Genomic DNA, 23,573 nt, shown 5'->3' with positions numbered 1-23,573 from the left:
GACTGTGACCCCCCCCCCCAAAGTAAACTCCCCTGGAGCAAGGGGGGAGAGGGAGATCATTACCATCTGTCCAAAGAAGGAACCGGCAGGTTAGACGGTCAGCTGGGGCAGGAGCAAGGGAATCAATCATGAGATGAGGGTGGAGGACAAGGAGGAGAATGATAGTTGAATGGGGGCGGAAAGAGATGCCCGACTTGACAGTCAATTTTGGTCTGTTAGTCCTTCAGAATTTATTTGGAGTCTAGAATGTAACCCCCAGGCCCATTTTTCTTCTCTTTCAGGCTGTTCCATAAAGAAAATAAAGAAAAAAGATGTTCTGTGCCTTTCTAGTTGCATGCCTCTTGTCCCTTTTTTCAAAAACACTCCTACAGAAATGAAAAAATATGCATTGAAGACTATGCACAAAAAGACCCCACACCCTCTGAATTACTACTTTTAACAGGCAAATTGAGCTAATTGCTCATTTTGCCACTGTTAATCACATCATGGGGCTCTTAACATATTCGGTTAGGGTTCTTTAAACAAAGTGAAAATTAGTTTGTGCATTTTAAGTCATTCATGCAAACATGTTCATTGAAAAGTACCCAATGCAGATTGTGGAAACAAACCACTAAAAATTGCCTAAATATAGGTCCACCGCTTCACTAAAGTCCCACATAAGGAATAAATATTCATTCAAAAATGGCAGAGTCCATCCACTCACAAACTTAATTTTTTTTTTGCTTTTTGTTTCCTTCTATTTATCTGAAAATCTAATAGAGTGGAAAAAGCTAGCACTCTTCGATGAGGAACCCCATTTCGCTATCTTCAGGGATCTTAGCATCTGCATGCCACAATTACCATTCATACAAATTGTTTCTCACACTGCTCCTTTTCTTTAAAAAAATTCATTAAAATTACCTCCTGTGATTTTCAGGCCAATCTCCATCAGATAGCATCATCCATATATGGGAATACAGTATGTGTCCTGCTATCCTCTTAACACCGTCTATAGGTGAGTAATTTAGCTTTCAGCCCTATGTGGTACAAAGTTGGTGTGTAGTAAGGTTTCAAACAGCACCAGCTCTTTTATACCTGTGATGTCACTGGAAGAGCTCAGTATCTCTACCTCCATCTTTTGGTAAAGGGATGCAGCACATTGATCTGGACTGGTGTAGCAAGACTCAAGGAAAAAAATTTAACAGGTATAACTAAATTTCACCATATGCATGGAGTACAAGACCATCATACTATAAAAATAATGGGTACATAAGTCAAAAGACAGAGCTTTATTGGAAAACATTCATGAATGTCGGTATTTACAGACATCGCCTTTGATAATCCCTTTATTCCACTATTAAGTTTGCAGTACCACACGGTTCTTCCTATTTAAGAACTTAAGCTTTGGCTTGTTCTTGTTTTAAAATTAAGTGTGCTTCTACTTTAGGTTCTGACTTTCTTTAGCAATAGATTTCCATAGAACAATTTTGTATTCGGATATTAAATGCAGTAGGTCTAATTGCATGTTCATATAGATTGAACATGAATGCATTTATACAACATATGAGTCAAGGTACTACATCCAGACTTACAGGTATTATCTATATTACCCTGTACTCCAATTAGCTTTACCAGGGTCTATAATACTAAGTAAGCAGATAAAGTGACTGGGTCAAGGATGCTGAAAATGAGATGCTCACCTGTGAAACTTGTGAGGTTGCTCTTAATTTTTAAACACCAACTTGTCCAGATCTTGGGTTTGATTCCCACTAATAGTTTTGTCATGCCGCCTACACATAAGCATAGGTTGTGGCTCCAATCATGTGATCTGCCGCTCACTCACCAATACGAACCAAGTTTTCAAATCCATGATCTGCCACTCGGTTGACAGTGAGCTGAGTTTCCAAACCCCTTCCAAAAAAGGTCCATATGTGATCAACAATACTCCAGTAAAGGTCCATGCACAATCCTTACATCCCTTCTTAAGTACCCAGGAGTGTTGTGTTCTCCCTTTGTAATGTTCTCACTGGCTTAAGGTTCTCATCTGAAGTTTCCTTCTCAGTCAGAGTGAGCTCTGGGTCCTTACCCCCCCCCCCCCCACCCTGCTGTCTCCCTTCCAGGTTCCAAAATAGAGAGGACAATCTGTCTCCATGCTCCCTGCTGTCACAGAGTCAAGCAGGGATGGCTTATTCCCCTCTTTTTTATCTCAGTTTTACTCCCTTGGCCAGGTCTATGCAAATACTTTGGTAATGACTATCCTACCTTTCGCAGTCAGTCTGATATTACCCACACTATCCAGGGAACTGACATTTCAGTATTCCTGAGGGTTTGGCTAATTCCCCCTGCCTTCTCCCAAGTAGCTCTCCCTGCTAAGCTACAGCCTCCCATGCAGGGTCTTGGTTTTACCCTGATTGAGCAGATGGGCCTAGGGACTCGCACCCACCCTCTGCTGACCCAGGCCAGCTTCTTCCGTCCAGGGCCCTTACTCCTTGTGACTCTGGGCAAGTCACTTAACCTTCCATTGTCCCAGGTACAAAAAATCAGATTGTGAGCCCAATAAGGGGACAGAAAGTATCTGTATATAATAAATGTAAACTTATTTGATTTTTATGTTTAAATGATTTTTATTATTCCAGCAGTAAGAAGCAAATACAAACAGTAGTACCATTCAGGAAATAACATTTTCAACAATATAATCAGTTCCCCTCCCCAAGAATCCATGGCCAGTCCAACAGCTGAGAGTGGGAATAAAATCTTAAAGATTCAAAAGTCTACTTTCGAGCACGCGGTGTGAGGTCCTGCCAGAAGTGCTCCCACACCTGACAAAATTTGCGACCCGGGCCAAGAGTCAAGTCTCCCACCATGCGTCTCTCTAGTGTTGCGTGCACTATCATTAGGGATCTCCATTGTGCATATGACGGGGGATCACGGGAGAGCCAGTTGGTGAGGATGGCTTTTTTTCCCCATCAAAAGGGCTCTGGAGATAAATGCTGACATTCCCCTGGGTTTGGGCGAGGCTATATTATAAAATCCAAATAACGCCCTCGGTTGCGGAAGCCATCGCCTTCCCCAAAGCGATGTGGTATATAGGCCAAGATGTCTCCAAAACTGTTGGATTGCTGGGTAGGCCCAAAACATGTGACTCAAAGATGCGTGAGCCTGATTGCATTTCGGGCAAGAATGCGACGCAGTAATCCGCATCCGGGCTGCACGTTCCGGTGGAATGTAAAGTCTAAGAAGAATTTTCAATTGCATTTCCCAGTGAGTAATATTGGGTGACACCTTCTGAATGTTCTTCAGGACCCGTTGTAACTGTTGAGCAGTCAACTGGCAAGGCAAGTCCTCAGCCCACGCTGTCGCTAATATATCCAGATTCGTACTTGGTTTTATTTGATTTTTATCAAATCCCATTACCCTTAACATTGTTGTTATTATTATTACTTCTGAAATAAGTAAGAGTAGTAGTTGCTAACTGAAGTAGTTAATACTGCTGCTTTTAAGAAGGTCAGACTGGATAGGAATCCTTTCAATAGATCTGTGAACTGAGAGGTGATGTTGGCAGGCTTTATGTGAAAAGATTGTAAAAGTGAGAATTTCGTAAAAGTACAGTTTGTGCCTGTGAGAAGAAACTTTGAATGTGAAAATATTTTGCAAGTTAGAATCATTGTTCAGTCCCAAATGCAAAATCTTACCATCATGGGGTTTTTGTTTTTTTTTGGGGGGGGAAGCTTAAAATTGAGCTCTGTATGGAATGCTTTTGAGTAATACTTGTAGTGGGAATCTGCATTTAAATATTGCTGTAGGCATGTACGGTAGTTAGTGCATGCAGTTACAAGAAACCTTGTTCTCAGCATTACAGTATTGATGATAGGTGGTAAGTGCTCACACTGAATGAATATCTTTAGATCTGTGCTAGGCTTTCTTTAAGCATGCCAAGAAAAACCTTTTGAGCACAGTAGTGAAGAAGGAGAAGGATTGGGACTTGTATATCACCTTTTTGTAGTTTTACAACCTTGCTCAAAGCGGATTTGCAGGCAGAATGTTTTCTGTTTTGCTCTTATTTTGTGTTAAGTAAGCACTAAAGAGATTTGCGCATATATCAATTTTATTTCACATTAAAGTAAAACAAAAAAACATCAAAATGTAGTACAGGCTCACCATCCTGTGTCATTCTTTAGTATCTTATTTCAACCTCGGTCCTTCTAGATCAGCATTCTTCAATGCTAGGCTTGATTGAAGGTGCTTGTGCCCATTCATACTCTGATTCTTCCCTCTCTCCTTAAAGAATGACATGGGGATGGTTTCCTGTGGTTATCTGTGGGGACGGGGACAGTAACAAATTCTGTCACCATGTCATTCTCTAGATAGGGTCTCCCAAACTTGTCCTTAGGACTCTTTTCTTTTTGATTTTTCAGGATGTCTGCAATGAAAGTGCTTGCGAGAGAACAGCATACTCTCTCCAATGTGTGCAAATTTGTCCGATATATATTCACTGTGGATATTCTGAATACCCGATTGCCTCTGGAGGCCCAAAAAACCCTTATCTAAATCTAGATGAGAACATAAGAATAGCCTCATTGGGTCAGACTAATGGTCCATCAAGCCCAGTAACCTGTCCCTAGTACCTGGCCAAAATCCAAGGAGTAGCAACTTTCCATGCCACTGATCCAGGGCAGTCAACTGGGCAAAAATAGGGCAAAAAGACTCTCTAAACTACCGAGAGTTTGAGTGATTAAAAAAGTATCTAAAATGCAATGAAATAATCACTCTATTCACAGCAATATGGTTTCAATTATATACAACTGTTGATGAATCTTATGCTCAGAGAAATGGAGGTGATAACAGGGGAAAACCCCAACACTACCATCTCACCGCCCAATCATCGCATGTTCAAAAACTTGTTGTAAGATGAATAACTGTTTAAGATATTTGCGTTTGTGCTCTAAACTAGATATTATAACTCAGAACAGCAAAGCTCTAAGATAAGTTTGCTGTTCTGAGTTATAATACCTAGTTTATAAGAGTGAAAAGCGTAGCCTTAGAGCACAAACGCAAATATCTTTAACAGTCTTCATCTTACAACAAGTTTTTGAACATGCGATGATTGGGCGGTGAGATGGTAGTGTTGGGGTTTTCCCCTGTTATCACCTCCATTTCTCTGAGCATAAGATTCATCAACAGTTGTATATAATTGAAACCATATTGCTGTGAATATTTAGAGTGATTATTTCATTGCATTTTAATTATTGATCCAGGGCAAGCAGTGGCTTCCCCCATGTATTCCTCAATAACCAGACTATGGGGCTGTTCCTCCAGGAAATTATCTAACAGCTATGCTATCCGCTCTTACCACAACCTCTGGCAATATATTCCAGAGCTTAACTATTCTATTGAGTGAAAAAAATTTCCTCATATTGATTTTAAAAGTGGTGGGGACAGAGACTGTGTCTGAATTCAAGAAAGCGTGGGATCTCTTAGAGAGAGGAATGGTTATTGCGGATGGGCAAACTAGATGGGTCATTTGGCCTTTATCTGCCATTATGTTTCTATGCAACTCTTAGCTTGGAGAACTTACCCAGGTAACTGCTTAGCTATCTGGCTGAGGTGCAGATGCACAAGCTCCAACACCACAGTAGAAAATACCATGGCGGGAAAGATTTCCTACAGAAAAGGTGATGCTCTGCACGAGTATCATCCCTTCTGTCAGGTTTGTTTGTTTTTTGGGGTTTTTTGTTGTTTTTTTTTGCTGTTCTCTGCCCACTCATCAGCTGAGCCAGCAGGACTTCTCAAAGGTTGGTTCAGGAATTCCCCTGCTGCTCAGCTGTTTGGCGCTTCCCAACTGGGAGTGACCTTAGGCACCTTAGCAGATGAGGGCCTTAGACCCCTTCCAGTACATCCCATGGTGCACCAGGAGGGGCAGGGCCGCCATTTTGAAGAGGCGACCCCAGAGGTAGGGAAGGAATAGGCATTCCTCCTGCTGATCCAGCCCACTAGACCAGTGTATTCAACCCAGTCCTCAGTGACCACCAGGCCAGATATGCTATTTTACCACAAATGTGAAAGATCTCAAATTTTTGTTGTTTTGCCCAACCAATTAATAATAGTGTAATGTCAGCTCATGGTTTGTTGTAGTTTCTTATGAATTTGTAGTCCACTTAAACCTAAGTAGATCACAGTAAGACATACACAGTAAGATACAAACACCCTATCCTCCTTCCCTTATCTTCAGGTTGCATTAGTGCATTTGGACTTTAGATATGAATATTAACCTTTACAAATCCAAGCTCAGTGTTTTTCTTTTGTTTCAGAGAAGTTGGGAAAGGCCCTTCCTGAAGAAGTAGTCCTAATATGTCTACAGTTCAGGCACCAGAAAACTTTACAGAAGAACAGTGCAGAATTGGAACTTTCACAGATTTTCCAAGCTACTGTCCTGTCTCACCTGGAACGCTAGCACGCGCAGGCTTTTTTTACACTGGCACTGGAGACAGAGTGGAGTGCTTTAGTTGCCATGTGACTTTGGAAGGATGGCAACATGGAGACTCTGCAATTGGCAAGCACAGGAGAATATCCCCACAGTGCAAATTTGCTAATGGCTTAAATTTTAGTAGTGACTGCATCCAAAATGCAGGTCTCTTCCTTCTCCAAAATTCTAATCCAAGAAGAATTGAAAACTGTTTGGAAAATACTACACTCCCAAACACTACTGAACACTATGCTAATCTTGAGCCTGATTATCTATTGAGGACAAGGCAAGTTGTGGACATGTCAGATATGCTGTATCCAAGAAACCATGCCATGAGCAGTGAAGAGGTGAGGCTAATGACTTTCCAGAACTGGCCAGTCTATTGCCCGATAACACCTCGAGAACTTGCTAGTGCTGGACTTTACTACACAGGCACTGAGGATCAGGTGGCCTGTTTCTGTTGTGGAGGAGTATTGAAAAACTGGGAACCTGGGGATCAAGCGTGGGTTGAACACAAGCGACACTTTCCCAAGTGCTTTTTTGTTCTAGGCCGAAACTTTGGGAATATGGCTAATGGGTCCAATGGCATTGAATTTGGTGCTAGTTGTCCCAATGGTCCAAGTTTTCCTGCAAATCCAGAGATGGTGCAGTATGAAGCCAGACTGAAGACCTTTGAGACATGGATGTTTCCAATAAACAAGGAACAACTTGCCAAATCTGGGTTTTATAGGCTAGGTAAATTAAAATAAATAATTTATCTGCAGTCCCAACTTTGTTTAAAATACAAAATCAAATTTTATTTACAGAAAGAAATGCTTTTAGCTATGTACAAGGGGGTGCTGAAAAGTTCTCAGCCCAACCAACTGCAATAAATTATGAGCTTTATTTTGCCACTGTAGCTGAAAAGTGTTATTTTATTTTGTAAAGTGCCAATTTGCAGAATCGTAATGCTATATTTTAATATTGTTTCAGATCATTGATTGAACCATGTCAACAAAAAGTGTGGAACTCCGAGCCATCATGAAGTTCCTATTTCCGCAGAAGAAAACTCCAAAGGAAATCCATGAATGTACGATGCAAACATTGACAACTGCTCATCATACTCCACAGTGAAAAAGTGGTGTGTAAACTTTCAGCTTGGAGATTTCAAGATTGAAAATGCAACAAGGTCTGGGAGGCCTCAAACAAGTGTCAATTCCTGAAATTAACCATGTTCACGATCTGATTGTGGCAGATCGACAAATATCGGCTAAAACAATTGCTGAGAAGCTACAGATATCCAGAGCCCAAACAAACTGTGGCATAAGTTAGAATGTTGCTTAAAGTCCAGTACTATCTCATATAAGCGTTTACCTCCTGGACTCTATATTGTTAACATCAGTAATAAATCTCAAAGGGAAGCCTCAGCCCCACCGCAAAGCCACTTTTCAAATTGCGGGAAGCTTTACGTGGCGCCTCATCATTGGCTGTCACCTTATTGATAATAAACTTCCTTGTTCTGCTTTTTATGTGATGAAATTATCTAAAAGTCTTTTTGTTGCATAATAGCATTTCCTCTAATAAATATATATAAATATAAAGTGCTTAAATAGTGTACTTATACTTAGCTTATATCACAGCCAAGGAGGGTCAGACTCCTAGGTTTTGGCTGTGATATATGCTAAGTATAAATACTTCCTCGGTCCGTAAATCATTCTAACTGCTGTATTTTGGACCAAGGTTAGCCTTTCTTTGTACTAGTCAGTTTGCAACTTCCGCACCGTGCATGCGTGAGTGCCTTCCCTCCTGACGTAGGGCGTGCATCTCCTCAGTTCTAGTTTTTCTGCGGAGCTGAGAAGTCCCTACTTCAAGGCTTTCTGCATTTAAATTAGTGCCTTTCAGCCACAGCTCGTCTTTTTTTCATCGCATGTGTGCTTCGCATCGTTCTTTTTTGATAAAACTAAAAAATATTTTCTTTTTGTTTCAATTTTTGACAGCGGGGCCTACTCCGCAGCCTCAGCCTTCGGGCTTCGATTTGGCTGAGGCCATTTTTCCCTCTATGTCCCATCCGATAACTGGATTCAAAAAGTGTAGCCGGTGTCAGCGGGCTATTTTGATCACTGACCCGCATAACTGGTGTATACAGTGTCTGGGCCCAGATCACTGTCCCAGGTCTTGTGTGCACTGCGCCACACTGCAGAAACAATCCCTGAAGAACTGTCGAGTTTAACAGGAAAATATCTTCAGGAGCATGGATCATACTCCTGATAAACCATCGACAACAGCCTCTACATCGATAAAGCCTGTCTCGACCAAATCATCGTCCTCTGGGAAGGCTGCACCATCGAAGACATCAACATCGAAGTCATTGATGTCACCATCGATGTCACCAACTCAGGGTAAGCTAAGAAGCCACCAGCTTCCTAGTTGGAGTCTAAGGCCATTCAGGCAGCGAGTCTAGTCATGCCAGCCGTACAGAGGCCTCTAAATCCCAAGGTACATAATCATCTATATCACCCTCACAGGAGCACACCAGGGATACCATCTACACCGTTGGTATCAGTGCCTGTTTTGAAAGATATGCTTAAGAATATCTTTCACAGAGAGTTTGGTAACATGATAGCCAAATTTACCCCCACATCGACACCTCTGTCTGCAGACCAATCTGAGCATTACTCTGCTTCATTGGAAGGTGTCAAATCCTGGAGGCTGTCTTGACGTTGTTCCTCCTCCTCAAGTCATGCTTTGCAACATCGATCCAAATCACCAAGGCTTAATAAGCATTGATCTTCAATGGGATGTTCTACACCTTCATCGAAGCAACATCTAGGTTCAGAGCAGAAATCGACATCGCCTCGACTTTGATTATCGAGTCAAGATTTGCATCGTTCTTCGAGGCAAAGATCTCCTTTGCCTAAGCAATGAGTGTCGAATCACAGATTTTCAGAGCTGAGGTCATCATTTCCCAGGAAATGATCTTCGAGGCAATGGTCCTCCTCTTCTCAATGCTCATCGAAGCAGCAGACTCCAGTGTCAAGGCATTCTTCAGAGCGTCCTCAACAATTGAGGCATGAGCCTAATCTCTCATCTTCGACTCCTCGGTCTAGGAAGCATGTTTCTAAATCAAAACATTCTTCACCAACACGCTCTGTCAAGGGGAAATGTTCTGCATCCCCTGTTCCCTTCCACACCACAATGTTCCAGGGGGTCGCTGTTCTTTTTTGCCTAAGGACTCAGATATTCATTTTCATTATGATCCTGTGGCTTCCCCATCTTACTCGGTGCCAGAAGATTCTCAACAGGCAGGTTCTCATTCTCCTCAGAGAGAAGCTTCACCATTTGAACCATTGTCTTTCACCAGATTTTTTCATCAGTGCTCATTTGTACCGACAATCAAGTAGCCATGTACTACGTGAACTCCTCCTTTGAACAGAAGCTCAGAAGGTTTGGAATTGGGCAATTCTTCACAACGTTTTTCTCAGAGCTGTCTACATTCAAGGAGAGAAAAACTCACTGGTTGACAAATTGAGTCGTCTCCTACAACCTCATGAATGGACACTCAATTCGCCGTCTCTCCATCACATTTTTTCTCATTGGGGAACTCCTCAGATATATCTTTTTGCGTCTCCCCACAACGACAAACTGCCTCAGTTTTGCTCCAGAATTTACTCTCCTCGCCGCCTGGAGGCAGATGCTTTTCTTCTGGAATGGACGGTCAGATTCCTGTATATGTTCCCTCCATTCCCTCTCATTCTCAAGACACTCGTCAACATGAGCATGTCACCATGATTCTGATAGCTCCTCGGTGGCCCAGACAACCTTGGTTCTCCCTTCTACTTCAACTCAGCAGCAGGGAGCCACTACTTCTACCAGTTTTTCTATCTCTGCTCACACAGTCATGGTTCTCTTCTTCATCCCAACCTGCAGTCTCTACATCTGACAGCTTGGTACCTCTCAACATAATGGTCAGTTGTGGACATTCCAGAAAAGTGTGGTCAAAGTTTCCCGCAGCTATTTTACCCCAAAGGCACAAGGGACTTTCCCACATACCCATAGAGCTGCCTCGAATCCTGGTCAGATATGTCATCTTAGATGCTTCCAGAACACCTGCCACAAGGCAATGTTACAATAGAAGTGGACTAGAGTTTTCTGCTTGGTGCTATCTTCATCACAAGGAGCCTCAGTCTACTTCCTTGTCTTCAGTTCTGGATTACCTATTTCATTTATCTCAGTTGCCTCAAATCAACCTCAGAGTCCATCTCAGTGCAATTGCTGCTTTTCATCAGTCACTAGAGGGGAAACCTTTCTGCTCATCCTGTGGTTTCCAGATTTATGAAGGACTTTTTAATGTCAAACCACCTCTCAAACTAACTCCAGTGATTTGGGACCTCAATGTTCTTGCTAAATTGATGAAGCCTCCATTTGAACCAATGTCTGTGGCTCATCTGAAATATCTCACTTGGAAAGTTGTCTTTCTCATCACTCTCTCTTCTGCTCGCAAAGTTAGTGAGCTACAAGCTTTAGTAGCGGACCCACCTTTCACAGTATTCCATCACGACAAAGAGGTACTCCACACTCATCCAAAATTCTTACCAAAAGTTGTTACAGAATTTCATCTCAATCAATCAATTGTTCTTCCAGTGTTTTTTTCCCAAACCTCATTCCCATCCTGGAGAATCAGCTCTTCAAACTCTGGACTGCAAGCGTGCTTTGACCTTCTATTTTCAAAGGACTAAGTCACATAGATCTTCTCAACTTTTTGTCTAGAACAGTCTCCAACTGGTTGGCTGCTTGCATCTCATTTCGCTATGCTCAGGCTGGTCTGTACCTAGGGGAGTCAAATTACAGCCCACAAAATTAGAGCTATGGCAGTTTCAGTAGCTTTCTTTAGATCTATACCTATCGAGGAAATCTGCAATGCTTCCACTTGGTCCTCGGTTCATACATTCACTTCACATTGCTGTCTGGATTCTTTTTCCAGATGGGATGGCCATTTTGGCCAAACAGTATTACAAAATTTATTCTCCTAAACGCCCATTCTGGTTAGCTTGGAGGTCACCCATATGTGAGAATATGCTGCCTGCTTGGGCTGGGATAAAGCACAGTTACTTACCGTAACAGGTGTTATCCAAGGACAGCAGGCAGATATTCTCACAGCCCACCCACCTCCCCTTGTTGGCTTCTTAGCTAGCTATCTGAACTAAGGAAGCAAACGCCCCACGTCGGGCGGGAAGGCACTCACACATGCGCGGTGCAGCAGTCGCGAACTTTCTGAATTTTTTCAAGTAAGATTGCTTGCGAGGCTGTATGCATCGGGGCTCAGTGGATGACATCACCCATATGTGAGAATATCTGCCTGCTGTCCCTGGATAACACCTGTTATGGTAAGTAACTGCTTTCCATGCCACCAATCGAGGGCAAGCAGTGGCTTTCCCATGTCTTAATAACAGACTATGGACCTTTCCTCCTGGAAATTGTCCAAACCTTTCTTAAAACCAGCTACGCTATCCGTTCTTACCATGACCTCTGGCAAAGCGTTCCAGAGCTTAACTATTCTCTGAGTGAAAAAAATTTCCTCCTATTGGTTTTAAAAGTCCCTTGTAGCTTCAATTGTCCCCTAATCTTTGTAACTTTTGACGGACTGAGAAATCGACTAGACATTGGAATATTTTTTTGGAAGGGTTACAGAAATTTCAGACATGGTGTGCCAAGTATGTTGAACTTGGGGGTGAATATGTGGAATAACTTGTAAGTTTCATGGCTGCATGTCATTCCTTTCTTGGTTGGACTGAGAACTTTTCAACACCTCTTCGTAGAGGATACAGTATTGTATTTTTAAAAAAATTGCCTCCCATATAAAGCTGTTCCTAGTATAACATTTCTTTGTATATAACATTTCTAAAGCAACAGTGGTCTGTAAAGTACATAGATAAATATATTCTATCATGATAAAAACTTCCATAGGGTTTGCCATGTTAGTTTGTAACAAAAACATAATTATAACCGAATGGTACCATATAGACTAATGGATTTATTGAGGTATGAGCTTTCAAAGACAAGTGACAAAAGGGTCTTTAGTCCTTGAAAGCCTGTGCTGCCACCAGCTTTTGTGTCGTCATCCATCAAGCTGCCATTCAGTTGTTAACTTTTTGAAAACTGTTTCCCCTCGGAGCTTGCACTGTTCCTACAGATATCTTGATGATTTTAGTTTAGCCAGCTGCCAAGGGGCAAATAGGTTCTCTCTTAACATTCTCTAGGTTATTAGATGCATTCACAAATGGAAGCAGAATTCTCATTGATAAAATGCAAAAGTAAGTAAAATGAAAGTGAACGACAAAACACCTCACAGAGTCATTAAACAGCATATTCTGGAATACAGCTTACAGAATATAGAAAATGTTTATATGAAACACTATGCACACAAGTTCCTTCATCGATGAGGGAGGTAATCCTCCAGAGATGTCACTTTATTTATTTTTTTAAAAAGTGATATTTGAGTTCTGCGTTTTGCCCCTTGTACATTTGCTTTTTTTCTGACAATATCTTGTTTAAATTTTTTAAAACTTTGGTTACTGTACAGTGCCAGTATGACTTGACTTCATGCTCTGCTGTTTCCTGTCATCCATAGAATTTCTTGCCTCCCATATGGACAGCACAAAACTTAAGCTCTCTATCCGTGCAGCTACTGCCTGCAAGTAGAGAACAAGATTTTGAAATAATGAGATACCATATATGAGCTGGTAGTTAAACTTGGTAGGTGCCCATAAGCCTCCTCTTCTACTGATTTCTCTGTGGCTCACCAAAGATGATTTGCTTTCCAAGCATTGCTTTTGTTGAAATGAGAAAGTGGAATGCTTAGTACGTGATCAATTTGTTTTGGTTCTCATAATCGTTTCCTATCAGGGGATAGCTCTTAAATAAATTATTTTCCACAGCAGCATATTGCAGCGTGCAAATGAAGGGAAGTAATCTGTGGTACCCAACTAGTATTTCCAGACAGACTTTGTCCATTTCTTTTTTTTCTTATCATTTTTGTCCCAGTCTTTGATTTCTGCGTTCCTCTGTCCTACCTTAACACATTCTCTTCGTCATTTTTCTTTCTCTGTCTTCACTTCCTCCCCATGTCCTTTTGCAACATTTGATTTTTTTTTTTTTTCTTTCTACTCTCTTCCATTTGTTATCTCCCAGTTCACTCAGATTTTATTCTTACTTCCTAGTCTTTAATTTGTCTTCTTTTTATTGAGTTTAGATATAGCTTTCTATGCCTTCCCCTTCACCTCCTTCCCCATTCCCCAGTCCTTCACTAACTCTGCTTTTTCCTCCTTCCATCCAGAATCTTCTCGCTCCTCCTTTCCACCCTGCTGCTTCTTGGAACTAACAGCAGCAAGAATAAAGGCATGGAACTGCTTCTGTGTGCACTGCTAACTGTCAGTATGGCCCCTTCCAAAACAGGAACCCTGTTAGAGAAGATGGGTCCAGCAGAGTGCACACAGGAAGTGGCCCCTTATTTTTTTAATGGAAAAGAAACAAAATCATTTTGCATCTTTCCTGCACATCAGTTTTGTTTGCTCTGATCTGTTCTCTGCCCATCCCTCCTCCCCCCCACCAATTTCTAGTAGATTTGCCTTGAACATTTAATTTTTGCAAAACAAGTTTAGTTAATAGCTTTGTGTGTACAGTGATGCCTTGGAATCCGAACTTAATCCATTCCAGAACCCCGTTCGAGTTCCAAAACGTTCGAGTTCCAAGACAATTTTTCCCATTGAAAATAATGGAAACTGAATTAATCCATTCCTGGGTCCCACAGACTGAAATTTTAACAGTAAATACACTGGATTTTAGGGGCAGAAACGCACACATACAATGTACAGGGCGTTTGGATTCCAAAGCAGAGTTTGGATTCTGGGGCAAAATTTACTACAAAAAAAAGTTCAGATTCCAAAACGTTCCAGTTCTGGGGCGTTCGGATTCCGAGGTACCACTGTATTGCCAAATGTGTATCCTTTGTAAGCACAATGCCTGAATATAAAAACACCTTTTTTTTTTTTTTTTTTTTCTAAGGGAATGAGAATGATTCCACAAGATGCTTTTATTGCGGAGGGGGACTGAAAATTTGGAAACCAAATGACGACCCGTGGGAACAACATGCCAAGTGGTTTCCTGGGTAAAAAAAAGTGTATTCTTATCCCAAATGTAGCAAAAGAGAGATCTAAGGGATACATCTGGCAATTGTGTTTCTTTTTTCTTCTACTGTCTGCTAAGACACAGCCAATTGCACTGAGACACCAGTGTCCTAATCAATTTATGATCTCCCCATGTTTTCTGCTGCTGTTAGCTTTTGCTTATCCTGTTGTCACCTGAGTAAGAAAATGCTAGCACCTAAAAGCTAGTAAGTACATGTAGTATTAATCAAATAAAAAAGGTATTAGCTTTCCAAAATTCACTTATTGATGTGTTAACTGTATGTAATAAGCACAAGTCAGGGCAGTCTCAGGATTCCCATGACTCAAAATGGATTTCTGATTCTGTAGTTTTGATATGTGTTAAGACAAACTTCTCAACAGCTGGTAGACAACAGCAGCAGCAGCTGATCAGATAGGAAATCTTTATCCCAAGGTTTATTCATTAGAGTAGATAACATACAGACAGAAGAGCCTCACACAAGCCATGTTTCGCCCACACAAAGGCTGCATCAGAGGCTCAAAAGTATGTTATCTACTATAATGAATAAATGTTGGAATAAAGATTTCCTGTCTGATCTGCTGTTTTCCAACAACACATTGGATCTTGTGCATCATCTGTCCTGTTTGTTTTCTTTGGACTTTTAGGCCCTGATTTCTATAAAGTCTGTCTAAAATTAGTTGCTTACACTGGTGTGCCTAAGTTGATTGATAGACTTAATTGGTACCGATAATTGATACTTAACACCTCATTGCTGTTAATTTGACTTAATTGAAAGTTAGGCACCCCATCCGAAGCATCGGACGTGATAAGTGGAGTGCCGCAGGGCTTGGTCCTGGGTCCGATTCTATTCAACTTATTCATAAGAGATATGACGCAAGGACTTAGAGGAAAGGTATCACTGTTCGCCGACGACGCCAAACTTTGCAACATAGTAGGCAGAAGCTTATTACCTGATAATATGACACACGATCTACTGCTGCTGGAACAATGGTCAACTACTTGGCAGCTTGGCTTCAATGCTAAAAAATGCAAGATAATGCACCTGGGAAAGAGAAACCCGCGTAGAACTTATGTACTAAATGGTGAGACCTTGGTTAGGACCACAGCGGAACGCGATCTAGGAGTGATCATTAGCGAGGACATGAAGGTTGCCAATCAAGTGGAGAAGGCTTCCTCCAGGGCAAGACAAATGATGGGGTGTATCCGCAGAGGTTTCATCAGCAGGAGACCTGAAGTTATGATGCCGTTGTACAGAGCCATGGTGAGGCCTCACTTAGAGTACTGCGTTCAGTTTTGGAGACCACACTACCGAAAGGATGTGCTGAGGATCGAGTCGGTACAGCGAACAGCCACCAGGATGGTCTTGGGGCTCAAGGATCTCACGTATGAAGAAAGACTAAAGAAATTGCGGCTGTACTCACTTGAGGAAAGAAGAGAACGGGGAGATATGATTGAAACGTATAAGTATATCACGGGACGCATCGAGTCAGAAGATGATATCTTCCGGCTCATGGGACCCTCGACCACCAGAGGGCATCCGCTGAAAATCAGGGGAGGGAAGTTTCATGGCGACTTCAGGAAGTATTTCTTCACCGAGAGAGTTGTGGATCATTGGAACAGACTCCCAATCCAGGTGATAAAGGCCAGCAGCTTGACGGATTTTAAGAGAAAATGGGATACTCACGTGGGATCTTTAAGGGAGTAAACTCAGGGAGGGGATACTTGGAATGGGCAGACTTGGTGGGCTATAACCCTTTTCTGCCGCTTTTTTTCTATGTTTCTATGATTCTGTGAAAAGCAACAACCTAGGGCTAGATTCACGAACCTGCCCGATCGGGCCCAATCCGGGCAGGTCCGATGAATTCTGGAAACCCCACTATGCAGATGGGGGCGATCGGAGGCATGCCCCCATCTGCCTGCCTGGATCACTCGATAGCAATCCCAGCATATGCACAGACCATCTGTATATGGTCTGCGCATGCGCTGGACCTCCGGGCCCAGTAGAGATTTTTTTTTTCTTAAACTTTTAGAGCCTGTGGTTTTAACCCGCTTAGGGTCTGTGGGTTAAAACCACAGGCCTGCATTGCGGGGAAGGATAGGAAAGTCGGGGCAGGCAGGCAGGCGTTCGGGCAGGCAGCTCCAGGGATGCAGGCGATCGGGGCTGCAGGAAGAGTTTGGGGCTGACAGGGCAGAGAGCAGGGCAGTCGGAAAGGGCTTGAGCGACTGGTCCTCAGCAGTCGCTTATTTGTGATCGGCCAGCCCAATCGGTGTTGCAGGGTTTTGGTTTGTGAATCGTGTCTCTGCCTACTTTGCATGCCGTTGCCCTCGTTTGCATGCGCTGATCGGAGGATGGTCGTCAGAGAAGTAAGTGAATCAGGCCGGAAGGAAATTTGCTCGTAAAAGGGTCGCAAACCGATCGGTTTGCTTTGTGACTAGCCCCTAGTCCGAAGTGCCCACCTAAAAGTGACCATGTTTTTGATTTGGATACTGTTGTGTGCCCAGCTTAGCCGCATGCATTTAGGCCAAGAAAACTGTCATAAATATGGTGCGTCTAGTGATACCTAATGCTTCTTAGGTGGCACAAAGTATGATTCCATAGAGTGTGCCTAATTTTTATAGAATTATGCTTAGCGCCACACTAATCTAAGCCAATTTTTTTAGGCGACCTATATAAAATCAGGGCCTTAGTTTCCAATAACTGTACAACAGTTTAAATCCCACATTGCATCTTTTTATGGGTTCAGGTGCAACTACGTGGTAGAAGAAAAGGGCCAAGAATTTGTGAACATCATCCAGTTAAGGCACTCTACTAGTGATGGCACGGTAAGACTTTGTATACCTGTCTCAATCAGCAGCTGAAAATTTTTTTTTTGTGAAAGTAAAATTGTTCAGTCTAAGCAGGGCCATTTTACATCGGTTAATTAATGCACCAAAATTGAGTGTAAATGTATCTCTGTGCTTCCTTCTACTCTTCTTTCCCCCCACAGTGTCAGATTTTTAGGATATTCTTAATGTATACGTATAAGATGCTTGTATTTATTGAAAGCAGAGAGTACCATAGCGCCCAACTGAACCCAGGATCTTTGGTTTCTACCAAAACCGAATCTGTGACTGAAATTGACTATTTGGTTTCAGCAGAAAGTGAAACTGCCCATCCATTCTCTCCCCCACATCTGACCAAAAATGCTCCCTTCCCAAGCCCTCCCGCTTTCAGCGGCATACCCTTTACTCTCTCCACCCCCATCCCACCCAACCCACCTATAGGCCCTTCCTAAGCCTACCTTAGCAAGCTCTGATGGTCTTAGTGGCCTCTTAGGGCAGTGGTAGGCAAACTCATTAGTCAAAAGAGCCAAAGATCAGCAGTACAACGATTAAGATTTCTTTTGAGAGCCATACCCCATACCCACTTGCGCTACGACGGCTAAGTCAACCTGACTGACACCCCGCTCGCTCGCCTGCATGTAGTCAAAATCAATTTGTGGCAGAGCCTAGAGAATGAAATGGGGAAAAAATTTGTCTCCGTCTCGTCCCCGCGAGCTCGGTCCCCGTCCCCGCAAACCATCTGATCCCATCCACACAAGCCTCAAATAGTTTTATACTGAACTTATTATATTAAAGTATAAAAAGAAACAGTATTCTGTACAATTATCAATTTATAAATCAGTGTCTTCTCCCCACTCTTTCTTCCCCATTTCCATTCAGCATCCTCAACCCCACTCTCTCTCCACTTCCCTTCAGCGCACGCATATAAAAACAAGCAAGCAATTTTTTATCATTTTCATTCTATTCATTCATAAAAATTAAAGTCTAAATAACAAAACATGATTTTACAAAAATAATTCCCTGCACAGTCAAGCCTGCAAGGATTACTAGATGTCTTTCAGCAGCTCCCCTTCCTCCCTCCCCCTTACCTTCGTGGCCAAGTCAAAATGATCTAACAACAATAAAATTTTAAAAAACACAAATCACACTGTACGCAGAGAAAATGTTAATCATTTATATTCCACAGATTTTCAAAGAGGTCAAGGCAGATGACTTTATGCAATGTCACCTCAGTAACAACTATACAAAAATAGACACATATACCCCCTCACTTTTTACTAAACCACGATAGTGGTTTTTAGCGCAGGGAGCTGCGCTGAATGCCCTGCGCTGCTCTCGATGCTCAAAGGCTCCCTGTGCTAAAAACCGCTATTGCGGTTTAGTAAAAGGAGGCCGTAGTGCAAAATATAGACAGCAGATATAAATTCTCAAAACGGACACATTTTGATCACTAAATTGAAAATAAAATCATTTTTCCTACCTTTGTTGTCTGGTAATTTCAAGAGTCTCTGGTTGCACTTTATTCTTCTGACTGTGCATCCAATATTTCTTCCCTTCTTTCAGTCTCCTGTATGCTTCCTCTCCTCCAGACCTCATTCCCTCCCCAAACTTTTTCTTTCTTTCTCCCTGCCCCCTTCTTTCTTTTCTCTCTCCATGCCACCCTTTCTTTCTGTATGTCTCTCTCTCTCTCTCTCTCTCTCTCTCTCTCTCTCTGTGCCCCCTTTCTTTCTCTCTCTGTGCCCCCTTTCTTTCTGTCTGTCTTTCTCTCTCCTTGCATGCCCCCTTTCTGTCTGTCTCCCTGTCTTTCTGTCTCCCTGCCCCCCCTTCTTTCTTTCTTTTTCCCTGCCCTCCCGCAAGCCTTCACCATTGGGGAACAGGCTGCCACCACCGCCATTAGGGAACAGGCCGCCGCCAAATTCTGAGCTCTCCCTGCTTCCCTTCCCCATAAAGTGGATGCTGAAGCGCTGAGCCGACCAACTTTTGCCACCTAACGTCAATTCTGATGTCGGAGAGGAAGTTCCAGGCCAGTCAGGCAGTGATTGGCTGGCCCAGAACTTCCTCTCCGACATCAGAATTGATGTCAGGTGGCAAAAGTTGGTCGGCCCTGCACTTCAGCGTCCTATTTACAGAGAAGGGAAGCAGGTTGGGCACCCCTGCTCTAGACAAGCCGCGAGCCGCACTGAAGTGGTAAAGATCCGCATGCGGCTCATGAGCCACAGTTTGCTGACCGCTGTCTTAGGGCAATGTTTCTCAACACGCAGACCACCTGTTGGGGGTACGCAGCCTGGCCACTGTCAAGGACCCCCCTCCTTCCCCCCGCTGAAGCCATCACCTTCAGGGGATGCCTTCCTGTCTGTTCATACGTTGCCTGTCTATCCTGGAACCTTCTCTCCAATGTCAGAATTGACGTCGGGGGGGGAGTGGGAAGGCTTGTGAGCCGGCCGCATGCAGTGTGTCAGTTGCTGCATGCTCCATCATGGCCCATCCCTGCATGGAGTTGCTGCTGGGTGGGGAATGGAGTGTGTTGGCTCCGGCTTGGTAGCAGGGTTGGTTTCAGGGGTAAGGGGTGGCGCTAGAGAGGTGAACGGGGATGACTGGAATCCCATGGGGATGCCCCCTCGGGTTGCAGGGATCCCGTGGGGATGCCCCTCGTGGTCTTGGGGATCCTGCAGGATTTGATGCAACTGGAGCCGCGAGGCTCGTCTTCTTTTCCTACCTGCCCTGCAGCAGCACATATAGCCAATCGGAAGTCTTCCCCGATGTCAGCGCTGACGTGGAAAGAGGCATCCCTGTCGGCAGCCCTGGTGTCTCCTGTGGCTTCTGTGGATGGGTCGGCTGAGGGGGGGAGGGGGCAAGAACTAGACACATGGGGCACTAACTTGGGACATAGGAGGGTGGGCATAGAAAGGGAGAACTGGTGGGCATGAGTGTGAGTGAGAGGTGGTACACATGGTGAAAGGAAGAGGAAAATTGGGAATAGAGAGAGAGGAGTGAGGTAGAGATGCCTGGGGAATAGAAGGAGAGAGAGAAATGTTGGATATGGTGGTGGAGAGGGCAGATTGAAGGGGGAGGAATGTAAGGGGGAGGAATGTTGGACATAGTGATGGAGGGAGAAATGTGGCATTGTGCTGGAGAGGGGCGATAGGAGAAATGGGCATACAATGTGCTTTGTGGGTTTTTTTTAATTTTGTGGTTGCCATTATGTATTAATTTAATTAATAAGATTATATTGTGTGTTTATGAAAAATGGATGGAAAAAATTGCATTACAATTAGTACTATTATTATGGGGGTGGGCGGAGCTTGGGCAGAGATCCTCGATTGGTATTTGTTAGGCTTAGGGGGTACTTGGCTTGAAGTTGAGAAACACTGTCTTAGGGAACAGGAACAAACCTCGCTCATTCCTGCTTCATGCCACTGTTCTGATGCAGTAGCTGCTCACCTCCCGGGTTGTCCTGGTAGCCATGTTGTGATTGGAACCAGCATGATGGGTGGGGGAGAGTGAGTTTCAGATTTAAGTTGAGCAGCACAGGCATTTTCGGCCAAAACTCGTACCTGGATTTTGGTGCCAAATCCAAAACAGGAACTAAAATTTGGTTGGTCTCTAGTATACAAGTGTATATACATATTCAGATTAGCTCAAGGGAGTTGCTGAAGACCAGTTTTTATGCATCATTGAATTATACATTGCATAGATTTATTTTCTGTGGCTTACGTTCCCCGAGAACCACGGAAGCCATGGTTCAAATGCTGCTTTTTTTTCTGAGGGGGCGTGGCTTGGCTGCAAATCAGAATGGATGGATAGTTTCTGAGCTCTTCCCTCAGGTGTCCTTTTTGGCTAATTTATCAGCATTTTCCAACCTAAAAGTAGTCGTTTAAAGAAGCATCTTTTATTTTATTGATTTGATGGCTTCTGGAAGGCAGACCAGATTGGATCCTGCATTTGCGGCAGGCACAGCAAAACGATCAAAGCCCAACCCACCCATGCCATCAAAAGTGCCTTTACCAAAGGACTCGGGAGAACAATTTAAGCAGGTGATGGCAGAAATTAAATCAATAAAGTATTTACTGGTGGAAACCCAGGAAAAAATGGCTAATATGTCACTGCAGTTAAAGGTATGCAATGCCCATACTGAACAGTTAGAAAAAAGAGTAGCGGAATCTGAAAGTCAGTTAAAACAATGTAAAATTGATCACAGACCTGTGGCCAGATTAGAGAGAAAATTAGAGGACTAATAACCGGAGTAGAAGGTGTAATGTGAGACTACTGGGGGTAGAAGGATCAAATCTGCTTAAATTTTTAGAGGAACATATCCCCAAGTTGCTCCCACTTCAGTTTCAGTTTCCTTTTGAAATTGAGCGGGCTCACCACATTCCATTGCGGGCTGGTAATAAGCAGAGTGGTCCCACACCGTTGATCTTCAAAATGCTTAGGTTTCAGCAAGCCTTTGAAATACTTAATGCTGCCAAACAGATGAGAGAGATGAAATGGCAACAAGCTGAGATTCTGTTTTTACCCGATTTTTGCCAAGTTTACTGCGAACAAGAGGAAACAATTTTTGGGTCTGAGAGCTCAGCTGAGACAGTTGGGAGCCCCTTATGGATTGTTGTACCCTGCAGTTATGAGGATGACTCATAATAAAACTTTCCATTATGAAGAACCGAGTGCTCTGCGAGACTGTATAAACCAGCAATTGTAACCAATGACTTAATTATAGTCTGTGGTAAATTTTAATTAACACAGTGTTCTTCAACCGCCGGTCTGCGAACCGGTGCCGGTCCACAGAAGTTTCCTACCGGTGCACAGTGTTATTCAGCGGCCGGTCCGCAGTGCAATCGATGTGGCGTTATCTTCGGGCCAGCTCCCTCTTCCTCACTGTTGCAATGCACAAAGCTGCGAGCAGCGGCTCCTACGCGCGTCCTACGCCTGAACCGGAAGCCTCTGACATCACAAAATCGGAGGGAAAGCTTCCAGATGAGGCGTGGAACGTGCAAGGAGCCGCTCCCCACGCCTTTGTGCACTGTGGCAGTAAGGAAGAGGGAGCCAGCCTGAAGATAACACCGAGGGCGGCATAAAATGGCCAGAAGGTAAAGCACAGCATGGAGGGAGGGAAGGAGACAAAGGTAGGGGGAATGATTTTATTTTTAAATTTAGTGATTGAATTGTGTCAATTTTGAGGATTTACATCTGCTGTCTGTATTCAGGAATAAATGCATTTGTTTCTTTTTCTCTGGGGTTGTACTGCATGCAGAGTCTTGCATCTTAATAATAATAATAATAAACAGTTTATATACCGCAGGACCGTGGAGTTCTATGCGGTTTACAATGGTTAAAAATGCTACAAATTAAGTAAAACTAACAAAGTAAAAGCTAGTGATTTACAGCTCTAGAAATCAGTTATTGTAGAATAAGATTGTACAAATCAGCTACCTAAGTACTTCAGGAACAGATATGTTTTTAGGTGTCTCCTAAATTCCCCGTAAGTATTAGTGAGCATAAGTAATTGTTCCAGATCTTTACCCCATAATGCTGCCTGATCTGAGAAAAGATGTTGATGACGTTTTTTAAATTTACATCCTCTGGTATTGGCTGTCCCTTCCGCATCGGGAGAGGAGTTTGCTGTTAAATTGTTAATTTCTTGGGCTGCTCTGCTCCTGTAGGGGGATTGGGTGCTGCTTCCCCTGGTGCACAGTATGCTCTTGCTTTTATCTTTTCTCTCTCTATTTTTTCACGTTTCTTTTCTAGTCTTGACCATCTACCACACGGGTCTGGGGGTGGGGGATTGGGAGGGTTGGGGTGTTTGTTTTTTGTAGGGGGGTGTTGTTGGAGGTTATTGTAAAATCCTGTATTGGGCATGTTCTGACCTCTTACCATCTGCTTTTTACTATATCCTTGTTTTGTGTTGGCCGTTTGCCCTATTTGGGCGGCTGCTCTGGTGTTGCGGATGTGTTTTTGCTTATTGTTGTTCTGTATGCTGTTGCTTTTGCCCTATAAAGAAATATTAAAAAAAAAAAAAATTTACATCCTCTAACTGGTGGAGAAACAAAATTCAAGTGTGAGCTTCTCTTATGTCTATTGGTTGAGAAATAGAAAAGGTCAGTTATATATTTAGGGGCTAGACCGAATAGTACCTTAAAGCAAAAAC

General features: G+C 43.1%; 1 protein-coding gene across 6 annotated transcripts in view; it reads left to right on the top strand.

Annotated features, from left to right (window-relative positions):
- XIAP (X-linked inhibitor of apoptosis) overlaps positions 1 to 23,573 on the top strand; it is a 61,977-nt gene that overhangs the window by 12,058 nt on the left and 26,346 nt on the right. For 4 of the 6 annotated variants that reach the window (XM_033944988.1, XM_033944991.1, XM_033944993.1 and 1 more), the window contains exons 2-4: positions 6,288 to 7,177; positions 14,483 to 14,585; positions 17,350 to 17,428. In XM_033944988.1, the coding sequence (XP_033800879.1) occupies positions 6,328 to 7,177; positions 14,483 to 14,585; positions 17,350 to 17,428 (1,032 nt within the window). In that variant the 5' untranslated portion in view covers positions 6,288 to 6,327. The remainder of the gene's footprint in view (positions 1 to 6,287; positions 7,178 to 14,482; positions 14,586 to 17,349; positions 17,429 to 23,573) is intronic. The other 2 variants (XM_033944989.1, XM_033944990.1) reach the window with 1 other exon arrangement.

The sequence above is a fragment of the Geotrypetes seraphini genome, chromosome 5 (assembly GCF_902459505.1).
Source record: "Geotrypetes seraphini chromosome 5, aGeoSer1.1, whole genome shotgun sequence".
In the NCBI taxonomy this organism is placed as follows: domain Eukaryota; kingdom Metazoa; phylum Chordata; class Amphibia; order Gymnophiona; family Dermophiidae; genus Geotrypetes; species Geotrypetes seraphini.
The sequence above is the reverse complement of the archived record's forward strand: the minus strand, read 5'-3'. Positions and strand labels throughout refer to the sequence as shown.